Source organism: Ailuropoda melanoleuca, chromosome 1 (genome assembly GCF_002007445.2).
Source record: "Ailuropoda melanoleuca isolate Jingjing chromosome 1, ASM200744v2, whole genome shotgun sequence".
Lineage (NCBI taxonomy): Eukaryota > Metazoa > Chordata > Mammalia > Carnivora > Ursidae > Ailuropoda > Ailuropoda melanoleuca.
Window position 1 is genome coordinate 209,102,179 of NC_048218.1, and position 12,134 is coordinate 209,114,312.

Below are 12,134 nucleotides of genomic sequence, written 5' to 3' on the forward strand. Positions count from 1 at the left end.
CACTTCACTTGAGAGGGCTATGCTGTTGATACCTGTTTGGTTATCTATGGTACATTCTCCCATTCAATAATACATACTGAACTGGTTTTCTGTGCAAAGTATTTTCTGCACGTATTGCATGGTGCACTGGGTGTTATACGCAAGTAATGAATCATCGAACTTTACATCAAAAACTAGGGATGTACTGTATGGTGACTAACATAATATAATAAAAAAATATTATTAAAAAAAGTATTTTCTTAGTCCAGTGAACAGGAGGAAGCAGAGGCTATGTCCCCTTTCCGGAAGCCCTTGTCTCCCATTCATCTTCCTCCCCTGGGTTGCAACTTCACAGCTTTGCATCTCTCTCTTCCATCCTGTATGTGTTCAGAGAACTTTTACGCTATTGGGCATTTTTAAGATCATTTATTCCCACCCTCCTTTCTGGAGGATTGGACCTCCAGGACCCCCACCAGGTGTTCGCCATCCTGTGCACTTCCTGGCTAAGCAGCTCGTTCTATTGTGAGGCGGTACTAATGGTTGGGAATTTTAGAGTTGTACTGAAATGCAGTTCTACCTTGTGGAGCTGTACAGAATAAGTCTCCTCTCTCTTCCATGTGATAGTTCAAGTGGATGAAGACTCTAAGTGTTTGGCTTTTGAGGCTGAACTCTTCCTTCACGTGACATGTTTTGCAAACATCTCCATCTTCTGGTCATCTTGGCAGACACTCTGACACCATCTAGCCTAGACCTGGCCATCCCATTGTGGTGTTGGGCTGGTGAGGGGCCCATTGAGGCTCAGAAGGACCTATGTCACTGCAACATGGGGTTCAAATACACTTCTGGAAGTAAATCGCCGACATTATTAGCTCATCAAGAAACTGACACAAAGAAAAAGTCTTAGGCTTCTTCATGCATATAAACTTTGACCAGTGTATTTAATAGATGTGTTTAGAACAGATTTTAGAACTCTAGATTATTACTAACAAGATTCAAAAGATATCAATTGTTTGAGCTGATGAAGACAATAACATTAATTTTATTATTCTGAATCTTGAATGAAATTTGGTCTTGACTATTAAAATACTCTGGTTTGATTGTTACCCTGGAATTTAATACGAGCAGTGTTAAAGAAATGTCCACTAGGGGAGTGCCAGGTGGCTCAGTCGATTAAGCCTCTGATTCTTGATTTCAGCTTAGGTCATGACCTCAGGGTTGTAAGATTGAGCCCTGCGTCACGTAGGGCTCCACACTGGGCGTGGGGCCTACTTAGGATTCTCTCCCTCTTCCTCTGCCTCTCCCCCCCTCATGCACTCACAGTCAGAGAGAGAGAGAAAGAAAGAAAGAAAGAAAGAAAGAAAGAAAGAAAGAAAGAAAAAGAAAGAGAAAGAAAACAGTGTGCACTATGGTCTGCAAGACATTATGTGCAGTACATTGTTCATATGAATAGTACTGCCTCAAGATTTATGCTATTCACAAATTTGGTGAATTTTCAAATTTTCTTCATAAACTTGGGCAAAGTGAAAAGCTGCTGAATCAGCAAAATCCGATTACTTCTCCTTGTTATTGGCCGGTAATTTTCTTGTGTTGGAAACTCTTCCATTCAGAAATGAGATCAACTCAGTATAAATTTTTGTCATTTTTTAGTGCTAAAAACCCACTTCTTAATAGGTAAATTCTGGATAGCAAATAAGAAGATTGGTAGAAATTTCTAAACATAACTATAAAATCCTTTCTTGCTAAGACCATAGTGGCCCTCAGAATTTTTCTTAATTTGATAACCTAGATAGCCAATATTGAATATTTGCCTGTCAGTTGTTAATTATTTGCTGTCCTCCATTTAATATTACCTTGATTTTGAATTGCAGGAAATTGCTACATTCTAATGAACTTTGAGTTTTGGACGAAGCTGTATTTGGGCATTGCATCATCTATTTTTTTTTTTAAGATTTTATTTATTTGACAGAGATAGAGACAGCCAGCGAGAGAGGGAACACAAGCAGGGGGAGTGGGAGAGGAAGAAGCAGGCTCATAGCAGAGGAGCCTGATGTGGGGCTCGATCCCATAACACCGGGATCACGCCCTGAGCTGAAGGCAGACGCTTAACCGCTGTGCCACCCAGGCGCCCCTGCATCATCTACTTTTTGAGGCCACCTCTATTCTACTTCATCTTGACTTGGAGTTGATATGAGTTGTAATTATGGACACTATAAGAGAGAATGTTTTGTGATCTGTGTACAGGCAGAAGGAGCAGCGGACCATTTGCAGTGTGACCATATGTCTTTATTTGCCCTGGGGAGTGCCAGTTGCTCTCGTATAATTAATGATAATTTCTATCAATATAAACTATTATGTTTATTAATTAACCCCTTGTCTCTCAAAAGATCCCAGCTTGGAATGTAAATTATATAAGCACCCTGATTTGAAAGGAATCGAAAGTTGGTTTCAGCAGCCAATATGCCTGATTAATTTCCTAGATTCATCCAACCTTTAGCACACTTTAGCCACGTCTCCAGGTTCTTCCTCCCACCCTAACCCCTGCAACAATGCAAACATGGCTCCCTGGAGGGACTAAAATCTAGAATAGGTCTAAGTGAATCACCCAGTGAAGAGACCCGGGGAATCTTGAAGCCTTGTATGAGGATCTACAGAAGGAAGAATGGGCTCGAGATCGTGAGCAGTGGGTCGAGGTTAATTACGCTAGGTATGCAGGATGTGCTAAATGAATGTTTGAATCTGGTACCCTGAAATAGAAGTTAACGGTGTAGATGTGAATGAGAAGGAAGATGAGTGAAGACTTGGAGCTGGCAATACTCATCATACTTGGGTTTGACTCAGTGGGGTGAGGAGGTTGGCTGTCATGAAGAGAAATGCCACGGTTGCCTTGTGCTGGAGAACCCAGTGTCCCGAGTGGAGAGAGAGTCAGTTCTCAGCAAAGCTGTCAACATAATATACTATCACATTCGTTCTCGAGATCAGGTTTTGCTGCAGTACAGGGACGAGAGCAGGAGGCAGAAGGCAGAGAAAAGAGCTGCTCAGAGCTTTAAGAATGAGAATATGGCTCCTTCACTCTTTTGTGTCTTGGTTCTTGATTCAAATGGAATGCATTTGTTTGGTTTATTTTATTTCCTTACTTCACTCATTGGGTTTCTCTTTCCTGTTGTTGTTTTTAGGAGCTGGTGGGGAGTAACCCTCCCCAAAGAAACTGGAAGGGAATAGCGATTGCACTCCTTGTGATTCTGGTCATCTGCTCCTTGATTGTCACCTCGGTCATACTGCTGACACCAGGTACTTATATTTATACTTGGAAAAGCAAGGCACTGTAAGGGAGGGGGTGCCTAGTTGTGCCTTGCAAATTTTTTCCTAAGTAACATGATTTATTTTTCCCAGGTTCTAATTCTCACCATGTCATATTGTTAAATGATTAATATGTTTCAATAAAAATCCATTTTGTATGCTTTGAATGTGTTCATGTAATTGTTGACTAGGTAGAAATGCTTGGCATATATTAAAATTCATAATTACTTATTCATGCTTGATGAGCTTAAAGACAATGGCATTATAAATATGAAGTTATATGGATCTCATGGAATTCATAGCTAGTATATCAAAGGTGAATTTTTAAAATTATTAAAACAACATACATTGAGTGTGAACTAAGAACAGAGGTACTTGATAAAATAACAAAAGTATAAGAAAGAGTCAGAAATCTCACAAGGAAGAAAAACATACAAAAAATTTTAGCAAAAACCTACAGCAAAATGTGTATACACCTGCACCATTGAATGTTTCAAAAATACTGCTACGGGACCTTGGAGGAGAGAGAGGTCCTTCGTGAAGAAGTTCTGGAAGAAGATGAGATGCGAAGCAGGCTGTGATGGAGTATACGGAGAGAAGGAAGACTTTTCCTGTAAGATAACCACATGTCAGTTATAGGAAACCACTGTGGCCACATTCTCATTGTCATGTTAGGTTCCTAATTATGTAAACAATTAGTTCTAACCCTCAGTAAATAGACTGCACAGGTATTAGGCCTTAAGATGGAAAAATAAGTAGATATGTTGAAATGTGTAAGTTAAATAAGTAAATAAAGAAATAAATTTCACATTTTTACAAAAAGTGCAAGTAAATGATGATGTACATTTAAATGATTCCAGAATTTCAATGACAAAAAGAGTAATCTATACCCTGAAACCAAAACCAAATAAAGGTATCACAAGAAATGAAAACTATAACCAATATCCCTTATGAATATAGATGTAAAAATCTGAACAAAATACTAGCAAACTGAATCCAGCAATGTATAAAAAGGATTATACACCTTAACAAAATGTGATTTATCCCAGGAAAAAAATTTGATTTAATGTATAAAAATCAATGTAATACATACATATTAATAGAATAAAGGGAGGGAAGGAACCCACAGAGCAGACATTTGCAAAGTTCAAAATCTTTTCATAACAAAACACTCAATAAGCTAGTAGAAACTTCCTCAACCTGATAAAGAGCATGTATGAAAAATCCACAGCTAATATCATACTTAATGGTGAAAGATTGAAAGCATTTCTCTAAGATTAGGAACAGACAAGGATGCTCAAGTCTTCCCATTTCTATTTAACATTCTATTAGATATTCTAACCAAGGCAATGCAAGGGGGAAAAAATGCAGATAGGAAAGAAGTAAACGATCTCTATTCATAGATGACATGAACTTGTATATAGAAAATCTGAAGGAATATGCACACACACGCACGCACACACATGCACGCACACACACACACACAAATGTAGCAAGGCTGGATAATACAAGATCAATATACAAAAATCATTTGTATTCCCATACATTAGCAATGAACAATCTAAAAATTAAATTAAGAAAATGATTCTGCCCACTATAGTTTTGAAAAGAACAAAGTACTTAGGAATAATTTAACAGAAGAGGTACAGTTTTGTACACTGAAAAATCATAAAACATAATTGAAAGAAATTAAAGAAGACCTAAGTAAATGAAAAGATACTCTGTGTTTATGGATTGAAAGATCTAATATTGGTAATACAGCAATACTTCCTAAATACATTTACAGATTCAAACTAATCTTTATAAAAATCCCAATTGCCTTTATTGGAGAAATAGACAAACCGATTCTAAAATTCAGATGAAAATACAAGGGACTCAGAATAGCCAAAACAGCCTTGAAAAAGAACAGTTTAAGTATTTATACTTCCTGATTTTAAAACTTACTCTAAAGCTACAGTAATGATGGTACTAGCGTAAGTATGGACATATAGATTAATGGAATAGAACTGAGGGCTCAAAAATAAACTCATGTGTTTATGGCCAATTGATTTTTGACAAAGGTGCCAAGATCTTTTGATGGAGAAAGAATAGCCTTTTCAACAAATAGTGGTTGCCCAACTGAATATACACAGGCAAAAGAGCAAAGTTGGAGCCCTACCTCACACCATACACAAAAATCAACTCAATGTTGATCAACAACCTAATAAAAGAACTGAAACTATAAAATTCTTGAAGAAAACATAGGGGCATATATTTATGATCTTGAGTTATGCAACAGTTTCTTGGATATGACACCAGAAGCATAAGGAACCAAAGAAAAAATAGATAAATTGGACTTCATCGAACTTAAAAATGTTTGTGCATCAGTGGGCACTATCAAGAAAGTCAAAAGACAACCCGTAGAATGTGAGAAAATATTTACAAGATATATGTTCAGTAAAGGTCTAATGTCCAGATTGTATAAAGAATTATTATAAATCAAAACAGAGAAATAATTTAATTAAAAACAACCAAAGGATTTCAAAAACATTTATCCAAAGAAATAGAAATGGCCAATAAGCATTTAAAAAGATGCCCAACAACATTAGTCATCAAGGAAATGCAAATCATACAGTACACCACTTCATATCCACTAGGATGGCTATTAAAAAAAAAAGGAAAATAACAGGTATTGGTAAGGATGTGGAAAAATGGGAAACTTCAAACATTATTAGTAGGAATGTAAAATTGTATAGATTCTGTGGAAAACTGTTCAGTAGTTCCTCAAAAAGTAAGCATAGTGTTAGCATATGACCGAGTAATTCCATTCCCAGGTATATATACCCAAGAAAACTGAAAACATATGTTCATACAGAAACTTGCCTATGGATGTCCATAGCACCGTTATTCTTAAGAGCCAAAAAGGAAGAAACAACCCAGTGTCCTTCACCTAGTGAATAGATAAACAAAGTGGTATATCCATACAGTGGAATATTATTCAGCTATACTAAAGAATGGATCTCTGATGTATATGACAACATGGATAAAACTTGAAGACATTATGCTAAGTGAAGGAAGTTAGACCCAAAAGGCCATATATTGTATGATCCCAGAATGGGCAAATCCATAGAGATAGAGGTCCATTAGTGGTTGCCAGGCACTGGAGGTGGGGACAGTAAGAAGTAACTGCTAATGAGATCTCTTTTCTTTCTTTCTTTTTTTTAATAATAATTTTTTATTATGTTATGTTAGCCACCATACAGTAAATCCTTAGTTTTTGATGTAAAGTTCCATGAGTCATTATTTGCATATAACACCCAATGCACCATGTAATACGTGCCCTCCTTACTACCCATCACCAGTCTATCCCATTCCCCCACCCCCTCCCCTCTGAAGCCCTCAGCTTGTTTCCCAGAGTCTTCTTTTCTTTTTTGTTTTTTTAATGACATTATATTTTTGGAGAAGTTTTAGATTCACAGAAAAATTAAGAGGAAGTCACAGAGGTATCCCATATACTGTCTGTCCCCACACAACACACAGCCTCTCTGGTTATCCGCATCCCCACCGGATGGTACATTTGCTGCAACTGATAAGCCTACATGGATGCATCCAAGTAAGGTATCTTTTGGGAGTGATGAAAATATTCTGGAATTTGGTAGTGGTGATGGATTCACAACTCTGTTAATACACCAAGAACTCCTGAATCACACATATTAAAAAGTGGAACTTCACAGTAAATGAATTCCATCTCACTCGAGCTGTTAGTTCATATGATGGTGGGAACATTAAAAAAAAACACGGGTAATCTGTACCATAAACACTTGCTTAACGTTGAAGAGGTTTCAGTAGCAATCATGAAAAAGAGAACGTTGCTCTCTCCTTGAGCAAGCTTTATGAGCACCCCAGAGTCGCCTGGGGCACCTGGACCTGGGATTCAATACAGTGCATCTGATTGAGCGGGAAAAAATGGACTTAGCCATTGAAATCTGAGTAGGGGGAGGGTTAGTAAAGACAAATACTTGTTCTATTGTGATTGACTGACGATGATTCCCCTTAGCTGGCGATCTCAGCAACCACATACTTTTAATTAACGTGGAGGAAATCAGGTCTATCTCAGGATTCATGGAGTGCATGTTCCTACCTTTGCTTTTCCTTGAACAGAACTGTGCTTTATCTGAGAAAATGATTATTGAACAGTTGATTCTGTGGTTGTCCGGCACTGGACTGGGGACTTAGAAGCCAGTGTTTTAAGTACTTTGCAGTTGCTGCCGCCCTCCCACGGCACACAGGAGTGTTGATGTCGCCCAGAGTCCTAGGGCTCCTGCGGTCCTCACTTCAAAGTGAAATGAAAGGGCACGGCCCTGGAGCTCCTTTCTCCCCAGCGGTCCAGCAGCGAGGCCAGGTGGTAAATGTCCTGACTGGATAAATTCCCAACCAGTCTGGAAGCCTTCCCTCCTCCTGCCTGTGCAACACCACGCAGAGAGCTGGCCTTCCCTAACCCTAACCCTAACGATGCTGGCCATCGTCACCGATACCTCTTGGAATGCTGGCGGCCCGTTGTCAGGGGCAACAGCAATGGGCAGCAGGCATCTGCTGGAGATGGGGCTGGAGTGAATCCCTGAATTCCAGAAAAGGCTTTGAAGAGCAGAATTTCTTTTATTCTTCTGTTAAAATCAAAATGTGGCTGAGCCATGCCTCACCCTTGGGCTCTGCCGGGCTTCCGTAGCTGGTATTTCGTTTTGCAGGTTGTGCTGCTCAGGGAGTGCGTGTCCCTGGGTTAGGACGATCAGCCTTGCCCGCGCAGAAGCAAGGGTACCGCCGTCCCCCCATCACGGGCTTTCTGCGGCCACCGTCCTGGGTGCAGCGCTGGCTTCTGTTTGGCAATCAAAATTCGGTCAGGCGGAAGAGAATGTCAAACGGCCCCACCTGACCCTGCTCCAGAGCTTTCTCAAATTCACGAACCTGCAGGGCATCCTCGCCTCAACCAGTAGGACGCATTCGTTGGTCAAACATTACTGCACCCCTCTTGGGGGCTGAGAGCATTGAGCTCAGTGTTGGGTGAAAACTGAGAGAAGGAGACACAAATGCTCTTCCTGAGAGCTTAGCATCACTTGAAAGAGACGCAGGGAACATGCATGAGGAGAATTTCGCAGATGTGTGATCAGAAAGCAGAAGCAAAAGGGAGGCCTTAGGCAGGGCTTGGGGAAGGCTTGCTGAGTGGTGCCCATCACTGACTCACCGACCTAAGGCTGTGAGCACAGCGAAGGGCGGCGGTGGCTTCCACTGGGTGAGGGACCAAATGCAGCCTGGAGGAGAGAAGAGTCCTAGTGATGATAACACCCAGCAAATTTTCGTGCCGTTCTGGGTGTGTTCCCACCCAGCCTTGCCTCCTTTTTGATAGACTTATTTAGAAATTGTAGTAGGTACATTTTTAAAAACTTAAATTCAGTTAATTAACATATAATGATGTATCATTTGTTTCAGAGGTACAGGTCTGTGATTCATCAGTTGCATATAACACCCAGTGCTCATTCCAACATGTGCCCTTCTGAATGCCCATCACCCAGTTACCCCTTACCCCTGCCCACCTCCCCTTCTGCAACCCTCAGTTTGTTTTCTATGATTAAGAGTCTCTTATGGTTTGTCTCCCTCTCTGATTTCATCTCATTTTATTTTTTTCCTTTCTTCCTCTATGATCCTCTGTTTTGTTTCTTAAATTCCACATATGAGTGAGATCATGTGGTATTTGTCTTTCTCTGACTAACATGTTTCACTTGGCACAATACCCTCTAGTTCCATTCACGTCTTTGCAAATGGAAAGATTTCAGGGTTTTTTTATGGCTGAGTAGTATTCCATAGTATATATGGACCACATCTTCTTTAGCCAGTCATCTGTCAATGGACATCTAGGCTCTTTCCATAGTTTGGCTATTGTGGACATTGCTGCTATAAACATTGGGGTACACGTGCCTCTTTGAATCACTACATTTGTATCTTTGGGGTAAATACCCAGTAGTACAATTGCTGGGTCATACGGTAGCTCTATTCTTAACTTTTTGAGGAACCGCCACACTGATTTCCAGAGTGGCTGCACCAGTTTGCGTTCCCACCAACAGTGTAAGAGGGCTCCCCTTTTCTTCACACCCTCGCCAGCATGTGGCATTTCCTGACTTGTTAATTTTAGCCATTCTGACTGGTGTGAGGTGGTATCTCACTATAGTTTTGATTTGTGTTTCCCCGATGCCAAGTGATGCTGAGCATTTTTTCATGTGTCTGTTGGCCATGTGTACGTTTTCTTTGGAGAAATGCCTGTTCATATCTTCTGCCCACTTCTTAATTGGATTCTTTGTTCTTTGGGTATTGACTTTGATAAGTAGTAGGTACTTTAAATAAAATAATCTTTTTCAAGGACCGCCTGTTTCTAGACTTATATTCTGGTTTGTTTAAACTCAAATCACAGTACTTGCTTTTTACTTGCCCAGAAAATCCATTCTGAACTCAACTGGGTTCAGCCTTTTGGTAGAAATGTTCCCTTGTTTACGTGGGTCCCCTCTCCGGCTTGGTAGGAAGAACCACATGGAGGTCCTGTTGGTACCCTGGATCTTGAAGGGGCCCATGGTAATCATTCTAAATGACAGGTACCTTGTTCTGTAGCACCGTCTAATTACCATCAGTTATACACAGTTTATGTTTTAAAGATCAAATTAAAAGTGTTTAAGGCAATCTTACTTCCAAAGGGACTAGCCAAATAAGAATGTGTCCTTTTCAATTTTGTCATTCATTTCTCCCTTGCTAGTCTGTGCTCTTTTCTAAATTTCTCTTTGGCGTAATAGACTCAAAGTTACCTTTTTTTATTTTCAGATATTAAATATGTGCCTGCTCTAGGTCACACACAGTGTATGCCTTTTTGGGTAGCGACAGTTCTTGCATTCGGATGAAAAGGACTCTGACATTCTCCAATGCCACAATCAATGTCAAAGGCGCTGAAAAATCCAGCAGAATCACATTTGCATTAGAACAGCCCTGACAGTTGACCTTATGGATTTTCACATAAGAGAAGATGGACAACAGTTTCCGATGGAAAACACTAGAACTCTTGGAGGTGGCATGTAACTGAAAGGCCTTGGAGGTTTGAAAGTCACAGTGACAGTAGACTTTGGGTTGAGGCCATGCAGAAGTCATCAGAATATAAGACTCATGAGTGTTTGGGGTGGGAGCAGAGCATAGAGATTATTTTTATGGAGTTGAAATTTCATCACTGGTTTAGGTCCAATGTCTGGAACTGCTTTGCTAACTCTCAGCTTATCTTTTTTTAATTTTCAATTGGACCCGATAGGCTTTACTGAGAAGGAGTGAAATCTAGCAAATTGGCCATCACGGCGCATAAATTGGATTCTCCTATAGGAGAGAGTAGGTACGAGCAAGTCAGACACTTAATCAAGTGTTCTGAATATACACCAGAGTCAAAATAAGATGAAATGGGTTTGTGGAAAAAAACTCTGTTAAAATTACATTTGAGAGAATCCCTCCCCTTCAGAGGTGCGACTGCTAGTTAACAAAGGAAGTTCTGTAATAAAATCTCATGGGTTTTTTTTTAACAGACTACTTTTTTAGGGCAGTTTTGGATTCACAACAAAACTGAGAGGCAGGGACTGTTTTCCCAGACACCCTCTGCCCCCAGGCACACAGAGCCTCCTCTGTTATCGATCCCCACCAGAGTGGCACATTTCTACAATGGATGAATCTTCACTGACCCATCATTATCACTCAGATTTCATAGTTTACATTAAGGTGCATTCTTGGTGGGTGCCTGTGTGGCTCAGTCAGTTAAGCATCTGATTCTTGGTTTCGGCTCAGGTCTTAATCTCAGGGTCGTGGGATCGAGCCCTGTGTCAGGCTCCATGCTCAGCGTGGAGTCTGCTTAAGTCTCTCTTCCCCCCTTCCCCCGGCCTTCCCTCACTCTCACTCTCTCTCTAAAATACACAAATCTTTTTTTTTAAAAGGTGCACTCTTGGTGCTGTGCATGCCATGGGCTTGGACAAATGTGTGATGGCATGCATCCGCCATTACAGTATCCTACAGAAGAGTTTGCTTCCCTAAGAGCCCTCTGTGGTCTGTCTGTTCATCCCTCTCTCCCCCATAACCCCTGGAAGCAATGTTTTTACTGTCTCTGCAGTCGTGCCTTTTCCAGAACGTCAAACAGTTGGGAGCATACAGTATGGCGCCTTCTTTCACGTAAGCAATAGGCTTTTAGGGTTCTTCCATGCCTTTTCATGGCTTGACAGCTCATTTCTTTTTAGTGCAGAGTAATATTCCATTGTCTGGATGGACCACAGTTTGTTTAGCTGTTCACCCACTCACCCACTCAAGGACATTCTGGTTGCTTCCCAGCGTTGGCAACTATGAGCAAAGCTGCTATAAACATTCACGTGCAGGTTTATACAGACATAATTTTCAACTTCTTTGGGTAAATACCAAAGAGTGTGATTACTGAAATACATGCTACAAGTGTATTTTGTTTTGTAAGAAACTTCCAAACTGTCTTGCAAATCGGCTGCACCATTCTGCACCCCTGCCAGCAATGAACGAGGGCTCCCATGGCTCCCCATCTCGCCAGCATTTGGTGTTGGCAGTGCTCTGGGTTTTGGCCATTCTAATAAGCGTGTAATGATGTCTCATTGTTTGAAGCTCATCTTTTAAAAATTCTAGAGGGGCGCCTGGGTGGCACAGCAGTTAAGCATCTGCCTTCAGCTCAGGGCGTGATCCCAGCGTTCTGGGATCGAGCCCCACATCAGGCTCCTCCGCTATGAGCCTGCTTTCTTCCTCTCCCACTCCCCCTGCTTGTGTTCCCTCTCTCGCTGGCTGTCTCTATCTCTGTC

The 12,134-nt window shown here is 40.8% G+C and overlaps 1 protein-coding gene across 1 annotated transcript in view; it reads left to right on the plus strand.

Annotated features, from left to right (window-relative positions):
• Positions 1–12,134, plus strand: part of DPP6 (dipeptidyl peptidase like 6) — a 737,488-nt gene that overhangs the window by 361,018 nt on the left and 364,336 nt on the right. Inside the window, exon 2 of the mRNA XM_034639891.1 lies at positions 3,153–3,267. Coding sequence (XP_034495782.1) covers positions 3,153–3,267 — 115 coding nt within the window. The remainder of the gene's footprint in view (positions 1–3,152; positions 3,268–12,134) is intronic.